This window comes from Anastrepha obliqua, chromosome 5, assembly GCF_027943255.1.
Source record: "Anastrepha obliqua isolate idAnaObli1 chromosome 5, idAnaObli1_1.0, whole genome shotgun sequence".
NCBI classification, from domain to species: domain Eukaryota; kingdom Metazoa; phylum Arthropoda; class Insecta; order Diptera; family Tephritidae; genus Anastrepha; species Anastrepha obliqua.
Window position 1 is genome coordinate 48738960 of NC_072896.1, and position 19255 is coordinate 48758214.

Here is a 19255-nt window from a genome sequence, read left to right on the forward strand (position 1 = left end):
CATATAACGGCGTTGTATTACTATACAGTTTGAAAACTCAAATTTTATAAAAAAAATTGCAAAAAATGTATCTACGTATTGCTGCAGCTAAAAATTTTGTGTCGAGGTATTGATATGTACTAAAGATTTATCGTATTTTACTATCCTTCCGAAGATGATTCCATTTGGTTTTGTTCAATTTACTCCATTACGAAATCTTTCAAATGTGTACAACTTTCACTATTCATCGACAGTAATACGGTGCTCAAACGAAGGCCTCGTTGCGACTGAAAATACAGAGGATACTTAGGGTACAGGACGTTGCTATGAACGGTTTTCACTATTCAAGGCATTACTGTAGCCAACTCAAAGACAAAAAAACTCTATCTAGAAACTTTTTTTTCGACTTTTGGCCAGCTTTTTGGTAATCGGCCGCACTGTGCGACGGGCCTGCCTATGTGAGGTGCATTTATAACAATAGAAATGCCTGAACGGAATCGACGAAACCAAAAATCCACGTATTTAGCTGTTACAGTATCGTCACCATAAGCATACACAGTTCCAGCAAAAGATCTTTTTTAGTATGAAATGTCATCGTGACAACGAGCATAAACTTTAAATTATTTTATCGATACTTTACGAGATATCGATCACTACAGCTAACTACCGAGAAAATAATGAATTTTTTCCCCCAAATAATTATAAATAAATCTAATCCCTCATAAGCACAAGCATACGAGGTGTGTTCAAAAAGTATCGCGAATTTTGAATTTTCGCAGGTTACGTATATTCGAATTTCGTTTTTTTGTGTGGCGATATGTTGGTACTCATGCCTCTTACTCATGCCGAAGAGTTCGGCCATTTTGAGTATTCAGTTAATTGTTGACAGCTTGCACGTGTTTCGGCTCGTTTTCGATATTTACCTATTCAAAAATATGGATCAAAGAACCTGTATAAAATTTTGTATGAAAAACGAAATTAAGTTCACGGATGCATTCCGAATGTTGACTGTGTCATACGGAGAAGCTAGTTTGGACCAAAGCAACGTTTATCGGTGGTACAAAGAAGGCCGAGAAGATGTGAACGAGCGATGTGAAAAGCGTGCCGGACGCCCCAGCACTTCAACAACAGACGAAAAAATTGATGAAGTGAAGAAAATGGTATTGGCCAATCGTCGAGTCACCGCTGAGGACCTAGATATATCGATTGGCTCGTGCCATTCGATTTTTGCAATGATTTAGGAATGAGACGGGTCGCTCCAAAATTCGTACTAAAACTGCTCAACTTCGACTAAAAGCAGCATCGCATGAACATTGCTAATGAGATGTTGGACTCTGTCCGCGACGACCCAAATTTGCTCCAGAGGGACATTATTGGTGACAAATCGTGGTGTCGCATGAACCAAGACCGAAAAAAGCGCGCCAAGTTTGGTCGAATGTAAAAGTTTTGCTTACCGTTTTCTTCGATTGCAGGGGCGTTGTGCATCATGAGTTCTTGCCACCCGGTTAAACGGTCAATAAGGACTATTATCTGCAAGTTATGCGCAATTTGCGCGAAGCAATCCGCTAGAAACGCCCGGATTTGTGAAAGAACAAAAATTGCCCTTGCATCACGATAACGCCCCTGCTCACACATCGTTGCTTGTGCGCGACTTGTTGGCCAAAAACAACACACTAATGATGCCACAGCCACCGTGCCCCCAGATCTGGCCCTCTGTGACGTTTTCTTATTCCCGAAACTAAGGAGGCTCATGAAAGGATGACGCTACGCATCGATTGACGAGATAAAGATGGCATCGCTGAACAAGATGAAATAAATGATTTTTTGAAGTGCTTCGAAGATTGGAAAAAACCTTGGCACAAGTGCATAATATATCATGGGGATTACTTTGAAGGGGACAAAATAGATATTAATGAATAAATAAATAATTTCTGAAAAAAAAACACAAAATTCGTCAGACTTCTTGAACATACCTCGTATACTATACTATACAAGTTGGCGTAAAATTAATTGTTGAATTTTGTTTGAGCTACTTTTTTATAAAATAAAAACCAAAATGATTTTGAGTAATGGAAATCTTTATTTTGGCTTTGCCTGTTTGTATATTGCAGCGGATAGGGTTATTAATTCTAAGCCCCCTTGTACCATATTCAGCGATTGGCTACATCCCGCTCGACCCTAGAACCGCACGAGGTAGTCTGTTTTGGAAGTACGAAAAAGTTTTGAGAGTATAGAGCAGCAATAGTAAGAACTGCAAGTATTTCTAATAGTTGGAATTCAGCTATAATATAATTTAGTTACTAGATTTTGAAACGAAATTCTTGTCAGAGTAATTTTATACCACTGTCATCAATGGATGTTGACTTATAGCAAAAACTATCGCAAAAATATTGATTACCCTGAATCCGTGCAAGTACCTTCTTCGGATTCGGATATGCTTTGGCTACCAGAAGTTGGTTTCACACAGTGGATGGTCTATTGCAGTGTCATCTTCCTGGAACCAGTTAGCACTATGACGATTGATATGGAGGTGGAAACCTAGGAAATCTCGAATCATTTGCCATTTAGCATTTACCATTGCCACTAATTATGTCTAAATAAATTTTGAAAACATACGACTCAAAAAGTATGATTTGTACGTGTAAGCCCCAATGATTTGAGACATAAGGAAGTCTCGTCAGTTTCGTGAGATTATTTTCACTCCAGATATGGTAATTTTGATTATTCATAGTAGCTTTGTCGCTAATATTGATTTTTCGGTAAGAATGCATTTCAACTCGATTTGATTTTCAGTCCACTTACCGAAAATATGACAAACGACGCCCAGAATGATTTGGTCATCCGAAGCAAAAATTGGTTTAGAGCCGGTTGGTCTGGCTGTAGGCACAGATCTTTATTCAACAACTTTTATGTACTGGGCGATCTGAGACCGAATTGTTGATATCTGTATTCTCAGCTGCACTTACTTCATTTAGTATATTAAAAGTGGCAATAGCTTCTTCAGAACGCACATTGTGAGCTCATTTTAGATGAACACAGAACTAACATAAACCGATTTAATATAGTCTATTTTAACCCGTCGTACTCAGGCAAACACATAACCTCAACTTAAAATGGGTGAAGAGCTGAGGTTGTGAGTTTCGGGAATACATTTTAACGATTTGCAAACTTTTTTTCGGGCTTAACAAAACTTTTCTCCTTGGATGTGCCAGATACTCTCAGCTTCCATAGTACATAAATGATAAAATGTGCTTGTTGCCCGAATTTTCAACGTCTTATCACGATCGGCCATTCACATGCTTATACTCCTTAATATCTTCAAGAAAAAGTTATGTATTTGTCTCTGTAGACAATGGATGGGTATCCAGTAAACAACCTAATATCAGCTCTACTTAATTACTTATTGATTTCCTACTTATTGTTCATCTTCCAGCAAGATGAATCTACAATTCGCTTTTTCCCGTCAGCAAATGCAAACCTCGAAGTTCAGTAGTTGAGGCCACAGAACTTTTCGTACCCCATAAAGTTGTTCACAGATCCTCCTTTCTTGAAGCTGACGGGTGTCCCCGGTTAGAAGTTGGGATGTAAACATTACATTGGAGTAAGCCTTGATAGCCACTTAGCCAACTGAAAATTCATCTATCTAATTTCCCTAGTATTAAAGCACGAGCCTCTGCACTTCCCCAATTCCGCGGTCTTCTTCTGAATGCATGTCTGAGACTTGGTGGTAAGGGCATTTCCTTAAAGAAAGATGAAAATATGATTTCATCTGAAGAGCGTCCTCAACGCTTTAGTTAGCTGAACGGATTCTCATTGATCTTGTGAATTAGAGGCAGACAGTTTAGTTAGACGTATAATATTGGGGGTTTTATGTAATGTTTATGTTTATGCAAATTGCGGATGCATACATAATAGTCGGACGGATGATCATACTGAAAACTACTTATTACCAGTGAGTTGAGATCCCACGTCCGCCCAACAAGTCATCTACTAAGCTACATATCTCATATGACTTTCCTTATAAAAGTCGTGCTAGGCTGCGAATTCAGGCTGAGCGTAGTGCCCAAGTCCTGCGCCTGACCTGGTCGAGGCACTCAAACACCTTCTAGTCGAAAGTAACCAAACCTAAGTTGAGTTTATTCGATTTCATGTCACCGATACAAGGAGAGGTTTTTGTGTGTTTACCTTCAGATGCCACTTGGCTCAATACTAAAAAAACGCAATGTATGTCTTGAAATTCAAAAGTAAGAATTCCTTTAAAAAATGTATTTCATTACTTTAATTTTAATAACTGCTTAAGAAAACTTTCAATATTTTATGGCCAACTTCAAAAGTAATTCAATATGTAGAAGAATTTGCAATATTGAGTTTGCACAATTATTTTGAGATGGACTTATTGTCCCGTGTATCCATCAGTCTGACTTCTATAGCCTTCTTCATTTCCTTCCTTCCTTCTTACCTACTTCCTAGCATGCCTCAGTGGATGCGATAGTTTTATTGCATTTCTGTTAGTCATGTGGTTTTTGGCTTCAGTCATTTCGTGGAAATGTTATTTTCAGGCGCATTTGTGGCAGGTTAAAAAGCAATCTCACCACAGCTTTCCAATTTCTCCCAGATCGCAGGTGGCCACAGTTGCAGTGCTTTAGCCAAAACACCGCGAGCTCAGGAAATTTCTTCCTTCACTAACATTCTATTATTACATCGAATAAGGAGATTATTTCTATGTGTGTGAGTAAATGTTTGTGTGTGCACGTTGGCGGTGAATTGACGGCGAACGATTTGAGCAACTGACAAATGTGAAAATTTCCGGTTGAGCTGTTAAGAAGTTGTTGCCGCACACTTTAAGATGTGTGCATGTATGTATGTATGAATTTTTACGTAAGCTAACTTAAATTTTGGCTTAATTTTGAAATTTAGGTATTAAATTCGGAACAAAATGAAATTTCAACACTTGCGCAGATAATAATGTAAAAAAGTTGTTTAAAAACCTTTTCCGTGGATTTCAATCCCATATGAGTAACAAGAACTACTCCTCAAAAGAAGTTATAAAAAGCGATATCGAAGCGTATTTTGGCTCCAAGGACAAACAATTTTTTGAGCAGGGAATTAAAAATTTGCCTAAACGTTGGGAAGACATTGTAAGTAATGGAGGAAAATATATTATTGATTAATAAATACTTTAAGCACCTTTTTTAAAACGACCTTTAAAAAACCCACGAACTGGCCTGATACATGTTTAGATTTATAGAATTTTCTATAGGATTATCTGGCAAATCAGTTGCCCAAGTCAACATATGGATTTGACATTTACCGGGGACTCGTCGCAAGCAAATTAGGTTACGAGCCAAATTTTATTATAGACCAAAATGGAGTAGACCAGGTGGTCGAATGAAATTTAAATTACATTGACATTCGGTGCAAGAATGCTAAAGAAACGGTACAGAATTTGATCGATTGTATGATCTTCAAGCGAAGGAGAGGAAATCGTATAACATATAACATTTAGAAAGCCAAGAATTTTTGAGTCCAGGATTTTTAGGCGCTGAAAATTCCAATTAGTGGACTTAAAATCGAAAAGTAGAGTTCATCCAATTGAACACTCTGAGATATTTGAAGTCGCTGATTACCATGACGTGATGGGCACTTGTTAATCCAGAATTGTGTTCAGCACACAAGGATACATCGGAAAGCAGTATCAAAAATAAAAACCATGTAAACCTGAGGTATTCAAAAGGCAAACAGTAACACTTTCGTCGGTTGATAGACTAAAATTAACCATTTGACTAACCGCTCGCATTTGATCAATCACTCATTTTGATGAAAGTTTTCAAAAAAGTCACATTTGCTCACAGAGTAAGTGTTTAATTGCAATGTGCAACAATTCAGGGTCCATTGTTTGAGGGCGGACTGATTCTAATTCCGGATGAAAAGCCTTTATCCCATATAGTATTATAATTATATTAATATAATTTCAAATAATTTTGCATTTTGTGGACAAATATCTTTGCAATATTTTGCTAAGTATTTTGGAATGATTGAAAAAGAGTTAAAATATATATTGGAGCGAAATATGTTGTTAAGGTGCATATAGTATTTTAGCGGGAATACAAAAGTATTTTAACCCAATAGCTCTCCCACGAAAAGGTCGTTTCAGTCCCTTTTTTAGAAAGTCCGAACAAAATGGCATTTAAAGGTCACTAGAGTGTTGAAGTGTTCTAGAAAATGATTTGCCATAAAATTATACCAAGGGGTCCCTCAGACAAAATTTTTGCATAAAGAGTACACAGAAAAGATGTTCAACAACTTCCCTTTTCTCACTTTCTGGTTAATATCTGATTTGCATTCTTCCATTTAATTTTTTCAACAAAATTTTTATGATGTGATACTCTCTGGAAATCAGCTGATAGCCGTTTACGAGTGGCAAGAATGCTACAGAAGAGATCGTGAGTAAATCGAGGATGTCGAACGTAGTCTCAGGCCGTCGACATAGAGAACTGATAAAAATATAAATAAAATGAGAGGAAAGTTGAACAATAACCGCAAATAAACCATCAGAGAATTGTCAGATGATTTGAATATTTCTGATGAATCAATTCAGGACATTGTAGTTAGTGATTTTGGTTTGCGTCTTGTTACTGCAAAGTTAGTTATTGGTCCCAAAAGACCTAATTTAATGTAAAAAAGAGATCGCGTAGATATCGCCAAGACATCAAGGCTGAATCGGGCCAAACATTCATCAAATGCATCATACTTGAGGCGATAAGTGAATTTATGAGTACGACACACAATTCAGACACCAGGCGAGTGAGTGGAGAGCTTCGAATGAACCAAAACCAAAAAAAACCACGTCGTTTTCAGTACTACTACATATTTGCGCGTTATGAGACGTTTACGTGGAGAAGTTCGCTAGGAATTGAAGAATTGTGGATAACGTGCCGCGCACAGCGTCAGCTAAAACAAATAACAATAAAATATCAAATAACAGCCACCGAACTCACCTGTTATGGCTCTCGGCGATTTTTTTTCTGTTTGATCGAGTAAAAAAACCACTACTGACTAACCCGTTTTTCGAAAAAGTTGGGAATACCGTTTCCGATACAACACCGGCCTTGTGAGGTCCGAAATTGAAGATATGCACTTGAATGATCTTTGGCACCAGTTGGAGGGCGCATTATTCTGCCTAAAGTATTGATATTTTGCGCACTGAGCTCGTTAACGCAATTGAGCAAATAATTTATGATATTTTTACTCCACAATCAGACCTTTGTCCCATGTAAAATCAATCTCTCAGTCTGAAAACCCAAATATTTTATATATTCGTCCAACGCTGTTCAAGTTTGTTTATCCCATCCGAATAATAGGATTTGTCCAAGTCTGAAGCTAAGTCGGATAGCCATTCGTTTCTGTAATCATCTCTTCATTTGAGGATAATATGGTTGAATCTATCGAACGCTTTTGAAAAGTCTGTGAATATTACATCGCATTGTTGGCCTGTTTCAAACAGTTTTGCGAATAAATCTAAATTCGCAGCAGTAAACCTACCCTTAACAAAACCATGCTGATAAGGCGATATGAGATCTGAAATTTGAAAGAGAATCAAATAATGAACCAGTTTGTCAAAGTTAAGGTGTACTAGAGATTTTGCAGACCGTGGGATAAATTTATGCATCCGTCGCCGCTGCGCATGTCATAGAGAATGTGAAGATCTCGATAACCCAATCGTTGACGACGGAACTGTCGTTCCACTCCCCGACCATGACGAGGTGAGAATAGCGATAACGCGGCTAAAGAACAACAAAGCCGCGGGCACCGACGGACTGCCGGCTGAGCTATTCAAACATGGCGGCGAGGAGCTGGTAAAGTGAATGCATCAGCTTCTATGCAAAATATGGTCGAATTAAAGCATGCCTGTCGATGGGAATTTAAGTGTGCTCTGCCCATAAGAAGGGTGATCCTGCAATCTGTGCCAATTATCGTGGGATTAGTCTTCTAAATATCGCCTATAAGGTTTTAGCGAGCGTATTGTGTGAAAGGTTGATGGTGGTCAACCAACCGATTGGACCTTATCAGTGTGGCTTTAGACCTGGAAAGTCCACAATCGATCTGATATTCACAATACGCCAAATCTTGGAAAAAAACCTATCAAAGGAATGTTGACACATGTTATCTTGTCTTCGACTTCAAAGCTGCTTTCGACAGTACGAAAAGGAGTTACCTATATTCCGCGATCTCTGAATTTGGTATCCCCACAAAACTAATACGGCTATGCAAGATGATGTTGCTCAACACCAGCAGCGCCGTCAGAATTAGGAAGGACTTCTCCGAACCATTTGGTACCAAACAAGATTTCAGACAAGGGGACTCGCTGTCGTGTGACTTCTTTAACCTGATGTTGGAGAGGATCGTACGAGCCGCAGAACTTAGTCGCTCAGGCACAACCACACAGTGAGTTCTGCCTTCTACAAACTGGATAAAGAGGCAAAGCGAATGGGTCTGGTCGTGAACGAGGACAAAACGAAGTACCTCCTGTCCTCAAACAAACAGTTGGCGCACTCGCGTATCGGCACCCACGTCACTCTTGACAGTTATAATTTCGAGGTTGTAAATCTTTCTTGCCAACAAGTGCTACTTTGGACTAAGTATTAAAGTTCTCTCTCGACGAACAAAACTAACACTCTACAAGGCTCTACGGCGCAGAAGCTTGAACGATGACAACATCCGATGGAGCGACGCTTGGAGTGTTTAAGAGAAAGATTCTACGCAAGAGTTTTGGCCCTTTGCACTTTGGCAACGGCGAATATTGCAGGCGACGGAACGATGAGCTGTATGAGCTTCACGACGACAAAGACATAGCGCAGCGAATACAGATCCAGCGGCTACGTTGGCTGGGTCATGTCGTCCGAATGAATACAAACGCTGCGGCTCTGAAAGTATTCGATGCGGTACCAGCTGGTGGTAGTAGAGGAAGAGGAAGGCCTACTCTGCGTTGGAAAGATCAGGTGGAGAAGAACTTGCCTTCAGTTGGTGTTTCCAACTGGCGTCGGTTAGCAAGAGTAAGAAAAGACTGACGTGCTTTGTTAAACTCGAGCAAAATCGCGTAAGTGGTTAATGTGAAAATTAAGAAGAAGAAGAAAACTTACCAGAAGCCAGTGATTTATTAAAGATAATTGTGAACGGATGGGCTAACAATGCAGTCTTGTTTGTATTAATATAAGAGGGAAGCTATCTTCTCCAGGAGTTGAGTCCTAGTACATCATTAAATGCCAGCTCTCATTTAAATGTCTGTGAGCAGTTAAAAGTGGTATTTCATAAATAAGGCCCTTCACGAATCGGTGCACATATATTATATTATATTTATATTACATTGAGAGGCACTGCATGAAATTCTCTTAAACACACAGTTGACATTGAAAATATGCTCACACGCAGGTGTTGCTCGAAATGGCGCATTTTGTCTGTCATAATGCAATAAATTCAACAAATGCAGTCACAAGCTTTTACAGGACTAGCAATTTCTCGTTGCATTACGCATTTAAATCATAGTTCTAAAAAAACAATTTTTCTTTTGCACATTCACATAGATGCATACCTACACAGCTACACAAACATTCAATGATCGTCGCACCGAAGACAGAACAATAGCGTCAGACCGCTTGGTAAAAAGTAAAAGGCAAAGGAGCTTGCCGCATTCAAACATAGCTTTGAATTCAATTTACAGTTCTGTCACCCGCATAGCGAATGGGAAAATGGCAATAAAATCGAATCGACGCACATTCATTCGTTTAAATGAAATTTTATTACACCCAAAGAGACAACGGCGTCGGTGAGACCGATTTTCGGGTGAAGGAGTATTTTAAAGCAGTATTTTAAAGCATTGTTTAAATGTGTTTGAATATCAGTACATACATACACACACACACACACATGGGATGGTAAGTATGTAGGTGTGTATGTCCATTGCACCGCTTTTCGATAAGTGTGTTAGTGTATGTGTGTGATTGGCTTTGCGATTTGTTTGCTTGTTTGTTTGTACGTTGGCAATCGACAATCGACGAGTGAAATGAAAATCCCTTCGGCATTAGACACATTAAACTAATATACCATTTGAATATATGTATGTATGCATGTACACATGTATGCACGTGGAGCGATTTCATTGTTTTATGGCGGAAGATGAGGCTATCGGCTGACAGCGGATATGGATGTGGATCTATTGCCGAGCGGCTGTCGAAGAAGAAACTTTTCACCAAATTGTGCCATACTTCATTGTGGATGTAGCGCATGCATTACTGTTGGTATGTGTGTATGTGTGCATTTACTTGTGATTGCCGCATACCACACATACGTTCACACATCCCAACCGATAGGTGAATCTCGATCCTGTACTGCCGCTTGGAACAATGGCGAAAGCGATGAATGGATTGGTCTACTGAGTTGCATACATCTATCCTATCTACCGCTCCGAGTGGTTTATCTATGAATAGTAGAACAACAATAACATAAACTACCATATACTGCCGGGCTGGCTGGCTGGCTGCCGGTTCCTGCTAGAAATCGCCTCAACTCCCTCCGTTAGTGCACTTACCCGCGTCACCGTTCGCCATTCACAAAATCCCTATTGATTTATCGCGTTAATATAATGGCAAAAGAAAGCATAATAGATACTCGTAGTGGCTTGTCTGTATTGACGTTTATACGATCTCTTTCATTACTGCCATACACACACACATGTGCATGCATATGCACATTGGACAGACAAGTATGGGAAAAAAGTGCCGCCAAAGCAATTGCAATGTATTACGACCCAATCCATCTCAACTTTCAATTCAACCCATGCCATCCAACATTAACAGAAAATCCTCACAGCTCCCTTCTGGCATATATACACCCATATACATACATATACCATACATATAAACATACTCAGTAATTACATACATACCTTGCAGCCGTATCCGTGCTTCGCTTTTGCCCAACGCATTGACACTGGAACAACTATAGGCGCCAAAGTCGGCCTTTGTCAGATGACGTATTGTCAGGTTGAGATGCCACGTGTACAAGTTAATCATGGCCTCCGATATGTTGTACTTGTTGCTACTGTGCAGCTTCAAGTTACCTATCCGGACATTGGTATCCATGAAGGCGGTAAAAAAGGCAAACACAAAAAAGGAAAAGACATAGAGTTGCATGAGAAATGACAGGCAATTACGTCAATTACGTTGACTTTAGTACTACTGTTACTGCCTTTTATTACAGACGAGCAAGAGACGAGAAGTGGCTAATAGCGTTTAAGCGGAGATACATTACCTTCATTGCGATACCAGCCATTGAGCGGTTTCGGATACACTTCCACAATGCATTCGAGTGTGACTTCACGTTCAACGGGGGCGCCTAGCAACTGATTGACAGCCTTAATTGACGGAGGAACTGTGAAGAAATCAAAGGTCAGTTGATACAGTTAATAAAAGCTGGTAAGGTTTTGCTTTTGTTGCTATAAGTTTATGTTGATTATCTGAAGTAAACAAAAGAAAAAACAAAAGCAAGTGGAGTTCTTAGCAGCGTAAACATTTATACAGTCAAACTCCTCAATAATATAATACTGAATAACAAAGACTTGTATAAAGCTTGCTTTTCGGTCTGCGTTTAGTATATTTCTATATTGAGAATATATTGGAGGATGGTTCAATATGTAGAAGCGCCATGCAAGTGGGGAAAGTCTCTGATCGCCGCTCAGTTGGGCACAGTTGTGTTACCAGTGTTGTTGGAGTCGTGTTAAACACAGTTTAAACTTTTGTCAACAATACCCTTCAGAGATAAAAAGTATACCGGTACCAGGTAGTTGTAACGAGTACTACTTTCATTGTCGCATAAGTTACACTCGTCGTTCTGGACCAATCCCATTTTAGCTGCGTGATATGGAGTGTCCCGACAGTATTCCATCCAATATTTTACATCCCTCCCTGTGAGGGGTCAAGGCATCCCCGTCTTTAAAACTGAGAGTGAGGTATATATGTTTGACGTGCTCATCCAAGGCAAGCGAGTGCTTGCCTTAGCAAGCTCGTCAACTCTCTTATTTCCCTCTATTCCCTTGTGCTCTGGTTCTCAGTAAATTGTGATCTGCGTTAGCTAGCCGCAATTTTTTGTGGTAGTTTTAATTATACTTGTAAGCATCTTTCCTCGGAAGCCTGCACAGAATATTTTCATTGCTGTGTAAAAAAAGTTGCGAATTTTCTATCAGAACTAATCGGAATAATAATATTAAGATTTGAGTGAGCACTTCTGATTTGAAAGTATCTTAAAGCAAAATCTGTTAAAGTCGCATACGCAGTTTTGAGTGGGTTTGCCAGAAGCGCGGCCCGAAATGGAATAAAACAACCTTTATATGAGATAGTAACGAGCTCCTTTTTTATTTCCATGTGTAATACCATCATCTCCATCGTTGTTAACTCAACAACCCGGTTCCGGTCTTGGCTTGCTGTGATATCTGTCTCTAATTCCAGTATCCAGTATTGATCTACGCCATCTAATCATCAGAGTTTTGATCTTTCTTTCCCTTTATATCTTCTGGACCTACCCAGTAGGATTTTATTCGGTGGGTATGCTTCGCCTGCTATAATGTAAGAGATATACATACAATATATTCCTTGTTGGAGCATAGAACATCTGACCATTCGTTACCTTAGCTTGTCGATAGAAAAATTATCCGCATCTCCAAGCAGATGTTTCTCTGTTTTGCTCCGCTAGCGATATTTGATTCCCCACTTATCCTGCATAGCCAAGCAGTGATCAAGACTGACGACGTCATGGTCAACATAGGAGAATAGAAAGAAATGACTGACTGAATTGGTCTCAGAGGTCTCCTACTCGGCCACCGGGATCATCCTGACTGCTGTTAAGCCGAATTGCACAAATTATTTCTCAGAGAAGCGCAGGCTAGATGGAGCTCCATGTGCTCTTCATATGCTATTTCGAAAACCTTTTGTCACCGGTACAACAGACGTAGGACCCAGAAAGTTCTAGGGACTCCAAGCCACTCAATTTCCAAACTCTTAACTGTGTTTACCAGTTTATTGGACGATCGGAAGTCACGCAGAAAAGCTAGGTTACACTTTAATCGCCATTGCAAAGTTGTTGGGACCTTTCGGAGAAGGCCACTGTTAAGAACTTTCCTTGTAAATGTCCGGGTTTGGTAGCTAGAAGATTAAAGTAACTGGGTGCTCCTGGGCCAGTGCTCCATCCTAAGTCTTATCAGCCTTCCCCGTCGAGGACTCAAAATGATATCAAAATGGCATTTTAATGTCACTTGATGAGTGCCAGACTGGTACTTCAACCATTTCACTCACGCGTTGGATGGAAATAAGACAGCAATTTTGCATGGGAATGACATTGTGCAAATATCTGCCGCAGCTTCACTCGATAACACGCATCGGAGAGGCTCAATTTTCAATGATTCGATAGGAAAAGGTTATACTGATTATGGAAGGGTCGCTCCATTCCGGCTTATTGGCGTGGACTTCCGAATTCGGAAATATTTAATCAAAATCTACTTTGCCTTCTTCGAAGTACGCCCATTTAGCGCTTCTCCATTCCTCGAATCACTTCTCACATGCACCTCTTTTTATAGTCTTGGCCTTGAGCGTTAGTAGCGACGCAATCTTTAGCTTCTCAAACGTGAAAAATCCCTACCCGTTCATGAGCCGTCTCAGTTTTTGAGGCGGAGTCCGGTAAATACCGTAGATAGAATATGATTACGGTGGTGAGTTCAGCCAATAAATCAGGAATAAGTGATACCTTAGTCCTATGTGTTATATGTCAAGGGTGATAGATTACCACGTTTCGCCATCCGAAGCAAAATTGTGGGAGTAACTTTGGCTGCCACGTTACCATCGAATCAGTTATTGTTCAGATGGCAACGAAGTATTTTGCGCAGAGGCGGTGTAGATTTTGTTCGTATATCACTAGCATAATTTCACTTTTTTCGTAAACAAACCGCCGGGTGCGTTGTCCACATGACGTGAATTGAAGTCAGTTTATGACGTTTGATGCCCATAATATATTTTTGGAAAAGGGTTTTTATTTACGCGAAAGCGTAATGACATCAACTTTTTTGTTCGCTTATTTATTTCGATTGTCGAAGGGTAATCCAGAGTCATAAACACACTTCAGACGACATTGTGATTAAATGTCTCGTTCTCTAATGTCAACATGACCATTTCGGCATACCGTTACGAAAAAGACCCCAGTGACCACATACATACATACGTGCTTCGAGGGATGGATTTTTCGCCTCCCACTCAAGTGCTGTTCCAACGCCAACTCAACTGACATACATACATACACTCATACAAACATACATGTACACACCCATATACAAGTATGCATGGAGCTTTTCCTATTTTATGAACTCAATATGAATGAGTTCTTTTTTGTTATTATTGAGAATCTAAATAGCTTTCCATTTCCTCCTATCACTGAGTGTGGCTTACGTTGATTTTGGTATTTGCTTTGCTGTTGTTTACCCATTTTTATTAGGAGTTTGCTTTTGTGGCATCTATCTCTTCAACAGCGGCACATCTGACTTATCCTATCCCATGCAGCTGCTGTTCTGCCAGTTTACGGCTGCTTGCTTGTTGTATAGGATAATTCAATGCAATAAATAAGGCGGATTAAAGTGCTTAGCCTCGCTGCTGGTCTTTTACAAAATCATCAAATGTACATAAATATGTACATACATAGGGACTGCTGTGTATGCATGTGTATATGTATGAGTAATTGGTGTACGTATTGTGCTCTCGAATGCAATGCGCGCTGCTATCCTGTTACAGTTTCACTTTTACTATTGTAATTTCGTTGAACATTTTTAATGCGGCCCGATTAATTTAGTAGACTCAAGCGGGGTGTTGGGATGAATGGTCTATATTATGTTTACATCTTGCTAGGATTTGGTTCACTTAATGCATAATAGAAATACAAACAAACTGATTTCAAGGGTATGGAGGAGAGTGATTTCAGGAATTAAATGAAAGCGGATAAAAAATGTTTAGTGAATTTTCGTACATACAAGGTGAAGTCCAAAATAAACAAAACTGACTAATGAGTTAGTGCGTTGGAAGTTACATCCTTAGCTCACTCCCAGCGAAAACTTTGTGATATTCGTTATTGCGTCTAAAGTGTCAGTATGTTTGTGTCATCGATACAAAAATGAGTTTCGAATAAAAAGCTAGTATCAGAAGTTGCTTTAAAATCGGTAAAATGTTTATCGAAACATTTGAATTCATGAAAAAAGTTTATAGCGATAATTGTATATCTCGTGCCAGAGTTCACTAGTGGTTTAAACATTTCAGAGATGGTTGTGAGGACATAAATGGCAATTAAAATACAGACCGTTCAAAGTCAATAATCACCAAAAACTACATCGAAATTGTTTGCCAATTTATCAAAAATGAATCGAAATCGTCATTCAATTTCATGGTATCGAAGTTGCATATCTCCATATCTCGCATTTTAACTGACCATTTGGGCAAACGAAAGGTCACTCCGCACAGGTTAACTGAGCAGCAAAAATTAATCAGAATTCAACAATCGAAAGTCCGCATTAAAGAGGTGAGAAAAGACGAGAACTTTCTTTACAACATTGTAACTGGTGAAGAAAACATGGTGTTTCCAACATGAACCCGGAACTAAGCGTCAAAGTGCCGAATGGAAGGCCCCGGACGAGCCACCACCCAAAAAATCGCGTTTGGAGATGTTAAAAATCCATCGACTTGATTCTACGATTTGTTTTTACGATTCTTTATTGTTCATAAGGAGTTCGAGCCAAGAAACCAAATTGTCAATGCAATTTTCTATCTTGGCGTTTTGAATACCGCGAAGGAGGAAGCTGGCGCTTGTTGCATGATAATTCACCATCTCATTGATCCACTCTTGTGACTGAGTTTTTCACTAGAAATCGCATTTAGCCATCAATCACTAACCGTATTCACCTGATATGGCTCCCTGTGACTTCTACCTATTCGGAAAATTGAATTTGTCCATGCGTCCGTAGAGGCCATCCAAAAGGCTTGCATCGACATCCTGAAAGGCATTCCGGTCAATGACCAGAAACACACTTTCGAAAAGCTTTTAGATCGCGCAAAACAGTGTATCGAGGCCAGAGGGGACTATTTTGAATAAATAAACTCGAAGTTTTCAGAACAAAGCTCCTGTCGTTTCTATTTTAGCTCAGACTTTTGTTTATTTTTGACTTCACCTTGTACATACGTACATACATACGTGCATATGCATGTTTGTGTGATTATGTCTATTTTATATTTGGGTTTGTAAATCTATGATAATATTTGAATTTAATTAAGATATAAATAACAACATAGTCCGCTACATACTTTTGTGTTATAAATATTAATTAAACCAATTTCAGTATTTTACGTATTCGCTAGACGTGACAAGGGAAGTTTTATCGGCAAACTGCAGAATTTCGTCATGGGTAGTGAGCGAAGTTTGCTCATCTGCTCATTGTTTCACATCATTTTGAAAGCATATGAAGGGTCTTTCAAAAAACGCGCCTGGATGTTGTTTTAAAATAAAACATATACAAGTTTATATTCTTTCAGCTTTCACTATTTTTATTCAAAATACGGCTCTTAACAATTATACATGGAAGTAGATACCATTTAAATATCCATCCACATATTTCATCCATAAAAATAGAATAGTCTAGAACTACTATGGATCCTTCCCCATAACTCTGTAAACATTGCTCTCAGCAGCAGTATTAAATTCGAAACACCTAAATCAGAATATAAATAAAAACTCCTTAAATTGAAAAACAATCTCAGAAACCATAAATTCATCGACTCTGATGGTTCGCAAGCGAAGCAAGTCTCAACCTACGCTATAAATACCGACTCCACTACACGCGAATCTGGCATTCTGTCACCGTACGCCTTTGCTTTATCAGCGGAAATCAATTCAGTCTAGAAGCAATTAAGCTGCAAGTAGGAAAAGGAGGATATAAAGGATATCAACCTCTTCTTAAAATATACACACCAAGCACAACATCAAAACTTCATATCGAAAGCTTCTAGTTAGTATCAGCAAATTTAGCAAAAGGAACATACAAACTGTTATTACGAGTATTTAAAAAGGCCCAAAATTCACTTAGTGCACATTAAACAGACATAAAAAAAATATTTATTTATTCATCAATTTCTATTTTATCTCCTTCAGATAAAATACACTTGTGCCAGCGGTTTTGCAAATCCTCGAAGCCGTTCTGATCCTTGAGCTCTCGCAGCGATTCAGTTTTTATCTCCTCAATCGTCGCAAAATGCCGCCCTTTCATGGGCCTCTTCAATCTTGGGAACACAAAAAAGTCGCAGGTGGCTAAATCTTGTGAATACGGTGGCTGAGTCATGATAACGGTGCTGTTTTTGGACAAATAATATTTTACAAGCAAAGATGATGCAAATTCCATAAATTTTTTTTCCCCACTATTCCGGGTGTTTTTTTTTTTCGTATTACTTCACGTAAACGGCACATAATTTCAAGGTAATACTCCTTATTTATCGTACGACTTTGTGGTACGAACTTGATGCGCTACAAAATAGTTATCGAAGAAAACAGTGAGCAAAACCTTGACATTTGATCGAACCTGGCGTGCTTTTTTTTGTCTTGGCTCTCCTGGACTCTTTCATTGGGACGATGTTTCGATGTCATAACCATCGAGTTTACCCATGATTCGCCACCAGTTGTGACCCTTTTCAAGTAAATCTGGATTCATCGTTGACGACATTCAACAATTCATGAGCGCTACTCATACGACGTTGTTTATGGTCAAATTTGGACCAATTTTGGAGGAAGTTTCGCTGCCACACGCTCCATGCCTGAAATTTACGAAAAGATTGCATGGCCTAAACCAACCGATATGCTGACACCCTCAGCTACTTCTTTAATTGTGATTCGTCAATTTTCTTCACTTTTTCTACATTTTCTTCGTTTGTTGATGTGCTGGTGCGTCCAGAGCGAGCATCTTCTCGACCATCTGTGAAGAGCTTGTACCACTGATAAACATTTGACTCAGGGTACCCTCACCATATGCCACTGTCAACATTTCAAGTGTTTTTTGAGTACTTAATTCCATTTTTTATACAAAATTTGACGCAACTTCTTTGAACCATTTTTTTCGATAGCAGAAAGTCGCCGAACACGCAAAACACTTGTCTTATTTATGCCTCCCATAAACAAACTATACATCGAGACAAGTGTTCCAACATGAAAAAAATAATTATCGAAGGTCGTAGTAGTCCTCGAAATTTGAAAATTCGCCTTATTTTTCGAACACACCTCGTATACGAAATATGGCTAAATTTTTATAATTTTGCGCGTAAGTTTCTTAGCCTCGTGTCCATAAGATTGAATCGTATTCTGTAAATGAAAGTAACTAAGTAAGCCACAATATTCGAAAGTAAACTTTAAATTTTAAATATTTTCATTTAAAATAAATCTTTGGGCGGATGTTAATCCATTAATTATTATTACACTTTTATTACAAAGTCAAAATATTAATTGCATGCCCCATACTGAATGCACATTTGCATAAACCAGCAACTTGAATAGGAAGTCATTATTTTCTGTTTAAAACAGAGATACCTTTACAAAAAAATCCAGATGATAAACATTTTAATTGTTGAATAAATGGAAAACTAATTTATTAAAAATTTGAATATTTTACTGTCAGCAACAAGACTTTACGCTTACACCGTTATCTAAATATACATATGTATGCATGAATGTACATATACATATATGGAATGACTTTATGTGTGTGTGTGTTTATGTACATAAATAAATGTGACATATTGTGATATCTAGCCATGTTTCCGTTTTTGCAATGACAACACGATCAGACTTTCCAAACTGGACAGACGCAATCTGACTCAAGCAATCGCATGCATAAATATGTATGTATGCATGTATTTACATGTGCATAGCTACATACCTATATGCATATATTATATATATACGTGCATATACTCGTACATAGCGTTTTCATGTACATATGCCACTATGCAAAGATTTGTGTACATTAGCATTGCATGGTAAAGGGATGCCAGTGCGTATGTATGTAAACACTCCAACACTCTGCAAGGAAAGTCTGAGAGGAGTGAGAAAGATACTCGTATCTACATACCCGGAATGCAATTAAGGCTATTTCGGCTGAATCCAACTAGTCTTCTAATGACTGGATTCTTACCAGTACGAGAAAGATAAACAAAAT

The 19255-nt window shown here is 38.8% G+C and overlaps 1 protein-coding gene across 1 annotated transcript in view; it reads right to left on the reverse strand.

Moving 5' to 3' along the window:
• Positions 1-19255, reverse strand: part of LOC129248732 (hemicentin-1) — a 106550-nt gene that overhangs the window by 20817 nt on the left and 66478 nt on the right. The window contains exons 7-8 of the mRNA XM_054888349.1: positions 11287-11406; positions 10922-11095 (exon numbers count right to left, since the gene is read on the reverse strand). Of these exons, the coding sequence (XP_054744324.1) occupies positions 10922-11095; positions 11287-11406 (294 nt within the window). The remainder of the gene's footprint in view (positions 1-10921; positions 11096-11286; positions 11407-19255) is intronic.